The sequence below is a fragment of the Thalia democratica genome, chromosome 5 (genome assembly GCF_965202585.1).
Source record: "Thalia democratica chromosome 5, ktThaDemo2.hap1.1, whole genome shotgun sequence".
Taxonomy (NCBI): Eukaryota; Metazoa; Chordata; class Thaliacea; order Salpida; family Salpidae; genus Thalia; species Thalia democratica.
Genome location: NC_139169.1, coordinates 56,150,647 through 56,167,540, shown reverse-complemented (window position 1 = coordinate 56,167,540; position 16,894 = coordinate 56,150,647). Strand labels below are relative to the sequence as shown.

General features: G+C 25.0%; 1 protein-coding gene across 1 annotated transcript; it reads right to left on the bottom strand.

Moving 5' to 3' along the window:
* Window positions 1-12,510: 12,510 nt before the first annotated feature.
* LOC145837230 (ubiquinone biosynthesis protein COQ9-B, mitochondrial-like) lies at window positions 12,511-14,835 on the bottom strand. The gene is made up of 3 exons (XM_082945021.1): window positions 14,296-14,835; window positions 13,855-14,115; window positions 12,511-12,826 (listed from the first exon to the last, which is right to left on the bottom strand). The coding sequence occupies exons 1-3, from the start codon at window positions 14,808-14,810 to the stop codon at window positions 12,694-12,696; spliced, it is 909 nt and encodes a 302-aa protein (XP_082801147.1). The 5' UTR covers window positions 14,811-14,835; the 3' UTR covers window positions 12,511-12,693.
* Window positions 14,836-16,894: the final 2,059 nt, after the last annotated feature.

Genomic DNA, 16,894 nt, shown 5'->3' with positions numbered 1-16,894 from the left:
GGACCAACTATCTTGAGCACTTTTTTCTTGATTGGCAGTGATCACATGATTGGATTGTTGGTGTGATTTTTTTGTTGTAGCGCCAGTGAACACTTACTTGGGGATTTGAGCTTCATGATTTTCCCACACTTTGTGGTTTTTAGTGTTGAGATTTTAGCCTTGTGAGTGTTCTCCAAATGGCGTGTCACCAAGGGTTTTTTTTATTTGTTTAAAAGATAGTTTTTTTGTTTATTTTATTTTTGGATAGTTAAAGTTAAATATTAATGGGGCAGGTAAAATTACATATGATGTAACACACTCACTTTTCCCCAGAAAACGTTTATCGTTGCAAAGGGTAGATTTTGAGACTGATGTTTTTTTACCATAAAAAAATAAAAAGTAATAATAAAAAATAATAATAAATTTTCAAAAACAAAATCCTATAAGTTTTTAGGAATAGTTTGCAGAAAATATAATTATACTATTTATAAACGTCACATGTTCAATATTTAATGTATATATACAATGTAAACTAAAAGAAAAAAAACTTTGGGGGCTGATGTTATTCATAGACTTTAGCCTAAGTATAAATTGCAATCAAATTGTTAAATAGTAGTTTTATCCACAATCAGCTGTGGTGGTTTCTATCACCTGATTGTAAAAATGCCCTAGTAAAGAACAAAAATATTTACAGGCAGGGATTTTGACGTTTTTTAAAAAGCAGAATTTAGAAGAACTTTCTAAAAAAAGCAATAGTTTTAAATTATTGACATCATATGCTTTAATATGAATATTTTTTTATAAAAAATGTCAATAAAAACAATAGTTTTTGTTTATAGCACAAAAATATTTGTTAAACAAGTAGAACAAATATATTTAATAAGGTTTTCTTTCCTAGTAATAAAATTTAAGTATTTCGTAAAAAGATACTAAATAGTTATTGAAACTAATTACAAATGTAAAAGGTATGTTTTTAATTTAAAAACTATATACTAAAACTATATTTTAATTTTATCTAAACAGAGAGCTAAATGTAGGCTCAAATTTTACTGCTTTCGAAGAAAAACTTACAAAATTAAAAAATTAATACTAACTAACAAATATCCACAAAGGATTATAGAGTCAAATGTTAGAAAAAATCTTTAAATCGAAAACTCAACATTTAAACAAGTCAAAAGATTAAAACGAAAAATGAAAAAAAAAACAGACATCAACATTTCTCTTATTTTACAAAAGTTAACGTTAATAATTGTTCATTAGAATTCTAAAAACAAACAGTATCTATATATCAAAGATACAAAATTTTAATTAAACCGACCTACAAAATAAAAAAAAGTCTCTGACTACTAAAGCAACAAAAGTAAATGATCGGAAATACTTTACGCGAATGTCATTTGTAGAATCTACAATTGTAAGTACAACATTACAGAGTAGAATCTACAGAGTTTAAACAAAGTATTATTCTAAAAACGTTGTTGTATTTTTTTATATAAAAGTTTATAGTTTCTAATCATTATGTTTTAAAGTAGTTGCTATAAAAATTATTATTATTCTTAATCTAAAGTATAAAAAAGTAAATATTTATATTTTCTTAAGAGTAATTTTCTAGTTATATTTCAGCATAAATTTTTTTAAAATCAAAAATAATTTATTTTGGATAGGCCTGGTCTTTTTATAAAGCTATTTAAAATATTTCTTATATTAAGTTAAAGTAGTAATTAAGTCTTACTACGTTAAGTCAAGTGAAATAAGTATTTCCAACGAATGATTTAAAATAATACTGATAATTACTTTATGACTAAGGATAACCCTTACTGAGTATGTTAATTTGAATCTATTAAGATTAGTTAAGTTAAGACTAGATTATAATAATTACTTTTTTTTTAAGACTGATAGTAAGAAATTAGTAGTTTTTTTTGTCTAAGTAAATTCACTTAGTACTTATTACTTTATTTTTTATAAAAAATTTATTGGTATAATCCTAATTGGTATATTATAAAATTTAATGTTTTAAGTATCTAAGTAAACTTTCATGTTTAATGTAACTTATTAATTGGTTAAAAGTGTTTTGATTTAAATGTAAATTAGTTTAATAGTTTTTTTTTAAACCATAAAGATAAAAATAGTATCAACATTATGATAAGGTCATAACTAAAAAGTTTTAATTCTTAAACAACACTACTAAGCTGCTTACTTGCGACTTAATTTTTTATTTTTATTTCTTGAAGATCACACAAGTTACATTTATCAAAAATTGAGAGTTTGTAGAGAAACCAGAATAACGATTTTATCTGCAAATCCTGCATGACCTTCAGGATACGCTAAGTGGAAGTGATAAACAAATGTTTCAAAACGTGTAGTTTTTAGTAAAAGTATTTTTCAAGATTCTAACTCAGTCTATATCTTTTTGTGTTGATTTTCAACTAAGTTTTTTTTTTTTAAACTCTTATCTTTACGGTTAGAATCTATTAACGACATAATCAGTAGTTGGATACATTAGTTTTGTTTTAAAATTGATGTTACTAGATTAGAATGATTCTTTTTTTAGCTTGCTAGCTTTGCTAAATATATTTAAAAGTACTAAGATACCTTATAGTTATATTGTTTATCAAACGATAAAAAAAACCGCTTAAAAACTTTTTTCTAAGGACCTGGTGTACGAAAAAACTTTTCGGTTATCGAGTCGTAACCTCTAGAATCTAGATAAACTTAATCATATCATTTTATAGCTTATGTTACGTTTTTCTGTAAACTATCCAGTTGAAAAAAATTAATGTTTAATACTAAAAAACTACTTTGGTATTTATAGTCATTAATCATTTCTAATATTATTTTTTTGTAGTTTGTACAACTCTGTAGAACAAGCTGCTACTCATTACCTAAACCCCTGTTCAAAAAAAATAAATATATTAAAATTGGAGTTTAAAGTTTTAGTATTTAAAAACTGTTGTGCACTCATTTTTTACACAAAATTTCACTTTTAAGTAAGTAAAAATAAAGTATAGAAACTTAAAACCAAGCTGTTTATATCTCCATTTTTTAACAATAATTTGTTTTTTTTTAATAATTTCTTAACTTTACAACGTTTCTGGTTTATTTTTTTAATTTTTAAAATTTTTTACATTCCAACAATAAAATTTTAAAAGGATAATTGTTTAATAGTAGTTGTAATAATTTTTTCTACGTTATTTATATAAATTCTAACTATTAACATCCGATATACATTTTTAACCTGAAGGAAATTGTTAAAATACATTAAAAATTAAATTATTTTATTTTATATAGATAATAATTTAAACACTCAACTTTTTAAATACTTGCACAAGCTTGGAAACTTTTTATAAAAAAACATACAGAACAATTTTTTTTCTTTATATTATTTACTAATTTTACATTTTTAACAACAGTTTTAGTTTTAGTTTGCAACAATCTAAACTTTTTGAGATCGTTTAAGACACCTTTTATTTAAAAAATTATGACTTGTTTTCTTATATGACATATATATTATGTGGAAACAACTATCGACATATTTGAAAATATTTAAAAACTAATGAACTTACTTAATTTTTTCTTATTAGTATTAGTAAAACTCATTTTAAGTTTTATAGAAAAACTAAGAAAAATAAAAACTGCTTTAAAAAGAGTTTTAAATCATTTAAGCAGACAATTAATGCTCACATTTGTTTATAAACATTTTTTCACTTTAAAACTAAAGTCATAATCTAGTGACTATTTAATATTTAAAGAAATTTTGGCAAATCTAGTTTTGTTCTTATTCATATAATCACTTTTTTAGCGATAAGATTTTCACATGTGTATAGTCTTTATTTTTGTGTTGTCATAACTAAATTTATACGTTTTTCTCTGTAAATTCAATTTTAATCAAACATTTTTATATAGAGAATAAATATATACCAATTTATTGAAACATTAAGCTATTTTTAAGTACATAATTTTGCAGTACGTAATTTTTTTTGTTTCAAATAAAAAGTATTTTAACTAAATATAAACCTGACTCAATAAGAGTTACCTCTACTTAACATATGACTCAGGTAGTGAGAACCTAAAAATATAAAAATTTGCGTTAAAACTTGCGTTTCATCTCACCTTAATAACTATTAATAGTATAAACATATATTTTCGTCTTGAAATAGTTCTAAAATTTTATTTAAGTTAGTTTTTACTTCTTTTGATTTGTAGTACTTTAAATGTGACATGACTACCTGTATAAAAAGTTCTATTTTTAATTTCGAACGCATTTTCTCCTGAGTTCTCAAATGATCGTACTGTATAAATAAATGCTTCACTTTTTTTAAGCAATCTAAAGTTTTTTGAAGTATATTACAAGTGAGGTTAAAATTTATAAATAAATAATTAACTTTAGAAATTTAATTATTTCTGAAGCAAACTTTATTATTAAACTTTTTATTAAAAATTTGCGATAACTATCTTAATAATCAAAAGCTTCTTTTCTAAAGTAATTTAATTAATCTAAATAATAACAACTATACTTAATTCAAAATTATATTTTTAGTTTAATTGCCTTTTGACAATTAGATTTGACATTTTAAAGTTTTTTTTTCATAAAATCATATTTTAGTTCAAAATTGTTTCGAAATATACAAATTTTATGTATTAGAAATTATTTTATAAAATACTTTAACAGCTTTGATAGCGCATATACCGAGATATGTATATATATATATATTGATAAAGCACTTTTTATTGCCTAAGTTTTAAGTTTATTTTACATTAACTTTAAAAAAATGTGTTTGTTAAACTGTTTTTTAGTACAAAGGTGAAATTTATTTCTTCACATTTGTGCATAATTCAAAATTTAATCAAACCGGTAGTTATGACTTGACTCATAAAAGTTGTTTTCGGCGGAAAATATAAACTTTCAACTTCAGTATTAAACTTTAAACGCAAAAAAAATTGAATTGATTAGAAACATTTTTTACTGAAGGTCATATATTTTGTTCAATACATATAAAGTAGAGCTTTCTTTATTTTTACAGCTAAAGCTTTTTTGTATAAACTACACAAGAAAGGGTTGTTTATTTAGCGAAAAAAAAAAAGCTTCATTGTACTAAATATTTTAACTTTTGTTTTACATTAAAAATCGAATAATATTTCAGATATAGTTTGTATTTAAAGAAAAAATAGTATAATGTTTCAAACGTCATTAATCAAACTTAGTTACGTATTGGCAACTGCACTTGTTTTCTTACAATCAGTTCAACCAGCTCCTTTAAAACTTATAGTCAGAAGGACCTTGAAAAATAATGATGACGAGATAAGAAAATTTCTCGAAGTTTTAGAAAAATCGCCCTGTCAAGGTAACAAAAGGGTTTGGTTTCCATTTGAAGGAAGAAATATTGTTTTTAAAAGAAACGGCAATCATGTCATTCCGTTAAAGAAGAAAATTCAAGAAGTTCCCAAACCTTTAAAGCACCAAATTACTAACTGGACTGTTTTCAAAACATTTTATGATCCCAGCTTGCTTATGCTTGGAGTTCGTACAGAAACAAAAGGTGAATACAAGTTTTTGTATTGGGAAAACGGTAGTCTTCATATGAGCAGTTCCCAATGTGTAAACTCGCAAGCCAGCAAAAAAGTTTTTATTTTAAAAGAAGAAACTCTAGTACACGCTATCACTAAGGGAGTTCCATTTTGTAATAGAAAATCATGTGGTATCAGAGATGCAAGAAGGGTAGTAATCAAATAAATTTTGAGTAATCTTCAACTTTTAAGCTCTGTTACATCTCATAACATTCTATTTATTTATAGATTAATTAATTTAGCTTCTTTTTGAGTATTTTTAAAAGTTTAATTTAACTTTTTGCTATGCAATTTTCAGTTACTTTATGTGCAATAAATACGATTTCGTTTCAACAAATAATTGTATTAATTAACAATAAAATTTCTACGATTATGTGTGAAGGAATAAAACGAAAAATTTAAAATATCATAGTATTTGACTTAAATCAATTATATTAAATTTTTAAGTGTCTGTTTATTATAGTTTTAAAAGAACTTGATAGATAGAGGGTTTATGGTATATAACTTCTCCTTAGCTTAAATACAAATTTTAAACACTTTTATTGATAATTCTTTTTTAAGTTTTCAAATTTTGACGCACTCTATTTTGTTACAAGTCTTTTCTTTCTTAGAAGTAAAAGAAAGCTGAACTTGAACTTAATTAAGGTACTATATACAGAAAAGTTTGTAAAAACAAAGTTTTTGAATATTTTGTCAAACAACTTATAAGGATGTCTAAAATTTGAGAAAAACTGTATTCAGGTAAATTAATACAACTGTAAAAAAAGTATATTTTTCTAGAAACTTTTCTGTATTAATGATATAGTATTTTTTTAAGATAGTAAACAAAAATTTAAAAAAGGTGAATTTTATTACGTATTTTTGAATAAAAATTAAAAAAATGTTTAGACATCTGTAACTTTTAATCAGTAGTATATAACCTTTGCTACTAGAATCAGATAAACAACAAATATTTTTACTAACTTATAGTATGGTTAGTCTTTAAATTCCGCTTTCATATTCTTTCGATCCAAAAAATTGCTTAAAGTTATTTCTAACTTTAAATACTTGTTTTTAATTTTGTAAGCAATATTAAAAAAATTATTATCAAAATTATAAACATTGTTCATTAAACGACAAAAAAAGCACTCAAAATATTTGGTCCTAGGACTTGGTGCCCATAAAAACGTTTCGGTTATCGAGTCGCACACCATTTGGATACCTTTTAACGTCTTGTCCAGGATAAGAAATATTATAAGATTTTTGTATAATTTTATGATTTTATGATATTTTATAAACATATTATGAAATGTTGTTGATAAAATATTAGAAAAGTTAAAAGAGTTTCATATAAAGGTATATTTTTTGATGTAACTTTTTAATCAAAAATAAATTATATTTGTTACATAAATCTTACTTAAGCAGACTTTTTTATACGACTTTGTGCCAAATGACATGACTTCAGTTTTAAATGCACTTTTACAGTTTTTTTTTAAGTTCTAAATTAACAAGATACAAGATTATCTGATCAACACTCCTGAAATGATTTTATTTTTTTAAAGTTTCGGATTTATTGTGTGATGTGTATTTAGACTGTTTCTTGTTTGTACTTACTTTTATTTAATTAAAATTTGAATAACTTAAAATTGATTTGATAGATAGTAGTTATGAAGTAAATATTTTTCAAATACAACGAACAAAAACTATTTACAATAATCAGCTTTTAGAGCTAACTCTTTTGAGCAAAGGTTTAGTGTTTAAATGTTGTGTTTCATTGTTTTTTTATATATCTAAATAAAAATACGTAATAAAATGCACCTTTTTTGAGTTTGTTATATTAAATGCAGATACAGGATAAAAGTATAGAGTTAGTACAAAAATGATAAGGAAACTAAATATATTTTTCAATACTTAAAACTTCTAATGTTAGTGAAACCTATTTTTACATTAATAAAGTTTTTTATAATATGTGTGAAAATTTAAAACAAGATGTGTTAAAATGCTAACAAACTAGCAAAATTAAATATTAAATTTAGTATAGTCTAAATCAGCTATTCTTAATCTGGGGTAAATTCCCTTGTTTTAGGGAGTAGTTTTTCTTTATTGCAAGTTATGTAAAATGATGTTTATTAACTTTCTTTTAAATTTAAAAGTTACTATCTAACTGTACTTTTTTATAAGTAAAAAAAAACTCTTTAAGTTTTACGACTTTTATATTTAATAGGCTTTTAGTTCAAAAAATCTAGTTTTTACCTTAAAACTAACCACTGTTTTGTATTTTAGGGGTAAATTTGGAAATTACTTTCCAAAAAGGAGTAAAACATGAAAAAAAGGTTAAGAACCGTTGGGCTAGATTAAACTGACGCGCATAAAAATATGTGTTATACAGTGAAGATTGTAAGTTTGCATTTGCACATTTCCGCTATTTTAGAAGTGTAACTCAAGCAGTAGTTTGATTTTACTAGTACAGTACATACAACTTTAAAGAAATCTTACAACTATAAAAGTTAAGTTAACTCGTTCCCTTCAACTAAAACGACCACTGTAACTAACGTTTACTATGAGCTAATGCTAGATTTTAAAAATAATAATCTGGATTACTCATCACTAAAAATTATACAGCGTACATTTAAAATACAGTTTAGTAACAAAAAATGAACTAGACGGTATTCAAGTTTATCTAAAATATAAGGTGGGAGGAATTTTTGATTTAAATAGTTGTAATAAACATACCAGTTTCAATGATAGTTTTAAATAGTTTCCTCAATCGTTAAATTTGAGCAAGCATTCTACCTGCTCATTAGAACTATAGAATTAAAAACTTCTAACTAGAAGTTTCAGAAAAAGTTTTTAGTCAACAAGAAATCAAGTTGTTTAAAAAATTTTTTGTACCTAGTGACAAACCTAGAAATCTATTTTTCATAATTAAAAACGAATAATGAAAACTTATACATGAAAACAAAATGAAGAAATATAAAAACTAACTACATGGACTGGACACCATAAATGAAAAGTCTCAGAAAATGATAACTGACCGCAAAAACAGTAGAAACTTAAAAAGATGAAAATAGCATCTGATTTATTACTTTAAATTTAAAGGGTCATATTTTTGTATTTTCTAATAAATTATAATACAGACTATTAAATCCTAACAAGTCTGATATCTGAACGTAATCAAACTAGTTTTTAGAGATTAAAAACAGCATAAAACAAGAACATAATGTAGCCTATTTTAAATAATAAGAAAAACCTAAAATTTAAGATATATAAACTATACCCATCCGTCCTATACCATGGGAAACAAAGCACTTAACTTGCAGAAAGTTACTCCAAGTTTACTTGAAATGACGTAAGTTTAATAAAGCACTTATTCAAAAGCATTTTAAGTAATATAAAGGGGATTAGTCAAACAGAAACAGGTAACAACATGTTTAATCTTATTATAGATAACTATATGGGAACCAAAGTCAAATAGGGTCTTTTTTACTATCTCACCTTAAAAAAATATTTAAACGTAACTTTTACGGTATTTACAATGATGACGAAATAAAATTTCAATAAAAAGCTTCCGAAATAAATACGAACTGAAGTGAGTATCAAAAAACATCAAAAAATACTTCGGGACCATGGCTTTGATATGTTCAAATCTAAATTCATAGATATTTATTAGTATACTTAAAGCAAAATAAATATAAACCCTACAGTTGAATCTAACATACTAACAGTTGAATCTTGTATTTTTATAATTTATATAACCATTTAAAAAATTAGAATTAAAGCAATTAGTCCAATTATCCAAAGTCGCCTTTGGTAATTAACTAATCACAAACACACAATTGTTCTAAAAAAACATATAACGATGTTTCAATTAAAAGTAGCCACAAAATATTAAATTAGTTTAAATATCATAAACAGCGCATAAATAAAAATCATAAAAACAGAATATTAATATATTTAGTTTTCCTTTCTGCAATTATGTTACACTAAAGTTAATAAAGAGTTTTATTTACTATTAAAACTTTATTCTTTAATTCTTTCAGATTTTGTAAGATACTAACAAAAGTATCATTAAACTCACATACAGTTCTAAAACCACTTTAAAAAGTGTTGTTCAATAATTCAATCACAAATTGCTTAGCAGATCTAATTTACTGAAAGTTTATTAAACTACAAAATGTTACTCTCGACTCTTCAAATGAAAATACCTGCTAGATAAGATTAAGGAAAAAATGTAACCATAGAGTACAGTCTCTCAGCAGGATTTTCCTTTAGAACAAATTAAAATAATTTGAAGTCAAACAAATGTCTCATGCAAACTAAACTCAAAGTACCACTAAAAAACATTAAATATGAAAAATTGAAAGAACAGTTATTGCCGAAGCCAATAAAAACATACAAGTTTAAGAAATGAAATATTGTCATTATGTATGCCGATCAATTTATGTTAATTTAAACTTTAATACTATTTTAAATCCATGTAATAGACTATTCGTGATATTTTAATACTCATTAAAGTTATATGTTTTAAAACAAAAAAATAATAATAGTTATTGTGATTAACATATTTAGTTACTTTGGCTTTGACTACATTTATACGTTACTTGTTAAAAATCTATAAATAATACAGTTGCTTTCAAACTATACATATATATATATATATATTTACACGTGATGAGCTGTTTGTTACGAATATCAAAAAATGTTGTAGGAGTGTTGGCAGACTCTTGTTATAGCGTTTATAAAATGCTATTAATAAACAAATTAATCCGAAAAACAAACTCTTTTTAAAGCTTAATTTGCTAGAACTAATAACATTGAAATATTTGTTTTAGTTATTTAAAAGTTAAAAGTAGATAATAATATAAGATTCTGAAAAAAAATACACCACTTTCACTTATTAAAACATAATATATTATAAAACCATTTGCCTATCAAAAAAAGTCTTTTCGATACAACTCCGTAGCCAAATTCAAATTTGTTGTGACAGCTGTAAATCTCTTTTTTTTGCAATTTATTTGTCAAACGAGACGCATTAAGATCCAAAGGTAAAAAAAAAATAAACTTTCAGTAAAATTATAGTACATGATAGTGCTTGCTCATTTATTGATTACAGTCACCTCTTGGGAATCTACGCACTCGTTTGGTCACTCGCTTTCGTTTAGTTACGTGTTTTATAATTTAAAAAAATTAAAAATTTTAGTTTGAAAATTATTTAATATCGCTTTTAATTTCAGGTTAGTCCAAGGTTTTATAGAATTCCAAGTTTTTTGGCAACAATAATGGATAGAACATTTCAAGAAAGTTTAAAGAAAAAAAATTGAAAAATATATTAGATAGATTTTTAATAAAATTTTTATTTTTGCACTCTCAGATTGTACCTTCTATAAAAAATCTATTGAACTCTAAATCTTTATTTTTAGGTCATTTATTCCCTCTTGTATTTTTAAATCAAACAATGTACAAAGTTCAATTTCTCACAAGGTTTTAGCATAATGTTTAATTTTAAATCATAAATTTATTATTTTTGGCTAATTTGTTTCTTGCCCACCTAAGTTTAAACTTGTCTTAAATGGTATTAGAGAAACATCTTTATCCTGTACCCATACCATGCAAGGTAAATTTAAAAAAAAAAATTGTTCAAATATATGCGAAACTTGAATGAGAACTATTTTTGTAAACTAAAAAAGTGGGCAAGCCGAATCTAAACTGTATTTAGTCGAATGCATTATGAGAGTAGAGTTGTTATAGTAGGCATATTTACTACCTCTCGTTTAGTAAGGCACTTTTGCTGTGGACACAACATAAGTATATTGGCGAGAGATGGCTGTACTTCAATATAAGATTTATAAAAAAAATCCAAAACAAGGCGGTAAATAATAATTTTTTAGGGAAACCTGACAGGTTAACAGTAATGCTGCCTTCTACTATAATAGAAAATAAAAAAAAGGTATCAAACACTTTCAATCGTTTTTAGCATTTTAAGTTTAAATTACATAGATGTTGGTTAAAAACAGAGGATACTATTTTAATCATACAGGTTTTGTTGTTAATTGCACTGTTTGTTAATTTCTTAGGTATCTATATTTTTTAACTAAAGTTTTTAACATGTTTTGGTTTAAACCAACAGATATGTAAATTGCAACGCTCGTTATTCTAGTTGACTTTCAGAAGAATATAATATTTGAGTTTTAGTAGTTTTTAACGTATGCTTTATTTTTCATTACTCTTATTAAGTACAAAAAATGGGTCAAATTAATCAGTACAAGTTTGTATTTTAGTCATAACTTATTTTTTGCTTAAAGGTGCGTACCTAACTGTAATTAAAATATTTTCTTATTTCACTTAACTAGAGTAGCCTTAAAATCAAACAAAAAAAAAAATTACAAATAACTTTAAAAATAAGAAAAACGTGTCTTTACAATTCACACAAAATATTTATAAACCTATCAAAAAATTTACGTGATAACTGTAATAGCAAAATTTAAAACATATCTGTTATATCTTCTTTAAACTTAAACCTAAAACTAGAAGCTTATTTTTTAAGATGAATGTTGATAATTAACAATACCAAACACTATTTTTTAGTTACCTAGTTTAAACATAACACAGAAGTATTTTAGAAATAACAAATTAAACAATTAAATATTTCTTTATGTGTGTATAAAAATCAAAAAATACTACTTTAACGGCAAAACATATGTTAAACGTAATTAAACTGTTATAATAAGATAGTTTTAATATCTCCTGCAACTTTTGAAATTGATTTTAACTTTTTTAAAGAATAGTATCTAGATGCATAAAGCTACTTTAACAAGTTATTGTTTAACACTGAATTATATTCAGTACTTGTGGTTGAACTATCAGATCAATTAAAATGTTAATATACAGTTTTGAAAACTAAAAATTTACTTTAATTACTTATAGTTTTACTTTTTTTAAATCAAACACCCTTATTAACATAGCTAAGATTTTAAAGCAAAGTACAAAACATAAAACTTTATCAATTTATTGTTATAACTTGCATGAAATAAATTAAAATCTTATATACTATTCGTTATAGTAAAAACATTTAAAGCTTCACCATGCTATAACATAAATTTTAAACTTTAAAATATCTTAGTCAGATAATCAAGTAAAAACATAAGAAAAGAATAAATAAATGCTACTATTGTTTTAACGTTTCGTTTGTCCAATTCCAGCAATATTAAGAAGTGTGGTGAGCCCGACTGAGCCTACTTTTTCAAATGCTTCTGGAACGGTTGACAGTTTTCGTGATACTTGACCCATTATTTTAATGTCGTCCAGCCTAAAAAGTTTTCTTTCTAATTTTTATAAAACTATATAAAAAAGAAGTGCTATGAAAACTATTTCTTTTACTTTTTAAATCGAAAATTATTAAAAAAATAGGCTTAACTTAAGTAATTTTTTTAAATGCATTATGTGACTATTATAACTTCTTATAAATTAAATTTGTTTTTTAATCAAGAAACAGGTATAACTTTCTGCGTTTATAAACAACAAGAAAATTATTTCAGACTCAGTAAACTAGACAGTTTAAATTTAAAAAATGTTTGCAGCTTCATTCTATTTGATTAGATCTAGAACAGGGGTAAGCATCTGCGGCCTCAAAAGCAAAATGTTTGATGCGTGGTAAACTATTTATTAAAAAACAACATTCTTTTTAAAATAAAGTGTTTGTGGTGAAACACAGAATCAGGTTCTTTTAATAATTACTTATTCTTTAATAATACTTATTTTATGACATTTTGTTTAATATAGCTAATCTTAATGATTACTACAAGTATGGCAACTTTAAATAGGACTGACATAGAAAAATTGGCCCCCGAATTATAAAAGACTACCGACATCTTGAAGATTGTTTGTCAGCTATTATGAAATTATGTAGAACTATTGATGTAAGTTGAATAATATATTTCTTTATACAAAATACTATTTAAAAATCTTTAACAATAAGTCGACTTCTTACTTATTTTAGAACTTAATTTATAAGTTTTATTTCCTTACTACAAGCATATCTTAAACCTAAACGTTTTTTTAATAATTCGATTCGAAACAAAAAAAAATTATTTAGGTACTTAATTTTTCTGGGTAACAGAAAATAATAATAAAAGGTAACCAATTTCTGAAGCAAATAATTGCAATTTGAATATACTATTTAAAGAATCAAAAAAAATCAATAATGACTGGTTGAATTTTTTTAGCCATGCACTATTAATCAAAGTATATGACATATATTCAGATTATCTCTTCAACAGAATCAAACACAACATTCGTAATAAGAAGTAAAATTATAATAAAGTGATCTTTAACAACCTTCGATCCAAAAAGTCCCAGGTATCTTTAAAATCCGGAGAACTATCATTAAGCATTGCCAATTGAGTGCTGAAGTATAGTTTGGCTAGCATGCCACGCTTTGTGTACCAGCTGATGTCTGTGGACCTGTCTCCAGCGTAATACCAGATATCATCTACCATCTTAGTACTGACAGCTACAGTGTCTTTGATTACTGTTGGCGAGTGTAGCTTTGCAAGACCTTGGGGCCATACTTCAAGAACAGGAATAAGTAATCGTAACCTAACAAGTAAATTGGAAAAATTATAACTTATGTGTTTTAAAAACATGTCTTAGAACAGAATTTTAGTTTTTCTACACAAAAAACTTCATATGCTATGAAAATTGTAATATTTAGACATATTAGGTTTAAAAAATCTAACCAATGAAATACACACAAAAAAATAATTATAAAAAACTGACCTGAACTCAATAGCATTTCTAATGAATTCAGGTACAGGAAACTTGGTTTCAGGGTTTTCTTGAATAAGTGCAAGTTCCTTGAGGTAAGCAACAAGCTCTTCATTACAATTTTTTATAAACTCAACTGCTAGCCCTTCACCTCCCTTAAAAAGTCCTTCAGCTTCACCTGCATAACCAGCATTCACAGCTGCAAGCTTCAATGTCTGTCTAGTCCAGCCATGCTCGCATACCAACTTCATAGCTTCATCATAAATCAACTTCTTTACTTCTGTGTCTGTGCACTTTTTCTCAGAATGAACCTCCTCTGACTCTGCTTCTTCGAGACAAAAAGTACTCAAGGTCAAGTTTCTTTGGATAGGTATTAGTTCTATGTTGAAATTTTGATTAAGAAGTGCTTTCTGGTTATTTGCACTATTTTTCAATGCCACTAGTTTATGCAAACTACGAAACTGCCAAGATTTTGATGATAACCTTGCTAATGGGTATAATAGTATACTTTTACTTATATTGTTCATTTTTTAAGTTTAAAATATTCTAAAATTTAACTAAATTTAATATATTTTTACTTTAAATAAAAGAATACAATCGTAACATTATTTAATTTTTAAGAAGTTTGCACGACATTTAGTTCTTAAAATTAAACTATCAGGATAATGTTTTAAACTTTTGAGCTAAAAAGTTTACAAATTACATCAAAAAAAAAAAAAAATTTAATTAACTAATCTATAGTATTAAGGAACTTATTTTTAAGATGGAACCAAGTTAAAGGTCTTGAGTACTTTCAAGAGACCAGTGTTTGGACAATTTTTTGAAACATAGTATTAGAGTTTCATTTAGTAAACTGCCATCACTAATACAACAAACTTAAAAATAATAGATAACTTCTTTTCGGTACTAACTTTAAATAAAAATTTGAGACAGGAATTCATTTTGTGGTTTATTTTATTTTTTGTGAATTTAAAATTTTTCAATCTACCCTTTTCAGAAGTTCTTGTAGATAACTAAATAGACTTTGGTAAAATAGTAAACTTAATAAAATTGTAAGATTATGCGTCATAATAGGTAAATAAAATTATATGTACTATGCAATGCTATTATAAAGTTGTTTAACAAAATTTAAAGTATAAAGCTTAAGTACTAGAAATTAAAAGCATTAAAAGCAATTTTAATAAGAGGGAACAGACTTATTTAGACTTTCTTTAAAATAAAATTAAACAACAAAAACGAAACTTAGTAGCAAATTTACAATAATTTAAAGAAATTAGAATTATAAACATTTTTTTGTTTTCATAAACTTGGCTTATTAGTTTTTTTAAACATAGATTCTAAAACATTTAAATGATACATGTTACGTCCTTTACAAACAATTGAAAACATATTATGTTATAGTTTTTTGCGCATTCTAAATTATTTAACAAATGTTCACCTATTGCCGATTGACTTTTTATTGGCTTGTTTGTCCCATAGATTATCCAGTTTCTTAAGGCGTTGGTCACATGTTGGTCCCTTCTTATGTGGAATCATTGCGAAGTTCTCCCAATATACTCACTATCACAGTGGCATTTGTACTTACAGATTATGTTGCATTTTTCTGGATCAGAAGTGAGATTTTTAACAATCCCGTTAAGGGCTTTTTTGATGGAATGAGTTATTCTTAAATTTACTGCACCAAAAGTGTTATCTACGGTTTCTAAAACTTGGTTTCCAAAAAGCTTAGCTTCCTTTCCTAAATATGGAAGTCTTAAATATACTGCACATTTATTTGGGCCGTGTTTTGTAGGGCTGACAAGTTTTGCTGTAGTCCTATTAATTGTTTTTTCAATAACTTCTAAAAGGTAACCTGAGGAGCCAAAAACACTTTTAATGTTATTGGAATTTAAATTAATTTAAATTTTTCAAATTTTAACTAAACAAATTTTTATTTAAAACTAATAGACAATTTTTTTAATATTTTACATCATCACAGGTATTACTAAAAGCCCCTTGTTTAACAAACTAAAACATTGTGTTTTATTTTAATGCATACTAATTCGTATACGAAGTTTAATAAACTCCAATGTAAGCTTTTATCATTATTTTTGTTTCTACTTTAACTTAGTCAAAATAAAGTAAAAACATTTAATTAAAACTAAAAACATAAATTACAATAACTAAAAATAGTAAACAAATTTTGTTTCAGTCTACAATTTGATTTTTTTACTAGAGAATGTTTGAAATTTAACTTTTTTAAGATTATATGTCAACAAAATGTTTTAAAAAACAAAAAGTTTTTAAAAATAAAACATATAAACAACTTTTAGTTAGAATGTTACGTTTTTCTTCTGTATAACAACTGTTTGTGGTAACTAACTTTTAACCTTGAAATTTTTACAAGTCTTATTAAAGTATAGTTCATAATGTTCTGGTGTAAAGTCAAGGCCTAAGGGTAGCAAACATATACTGAGCCATGACATTACATAGTTAGTTGATTTATTAACTGGTTCCATGAAATCAGCAGTATGACAGGGATGTAGCTGGTACAATGGATAGTTTGATACAGGGTGCATTGCTTGAGTTATAAAAGACCAATCAAGTTTCTTGTTATTACACAAACTTTGAA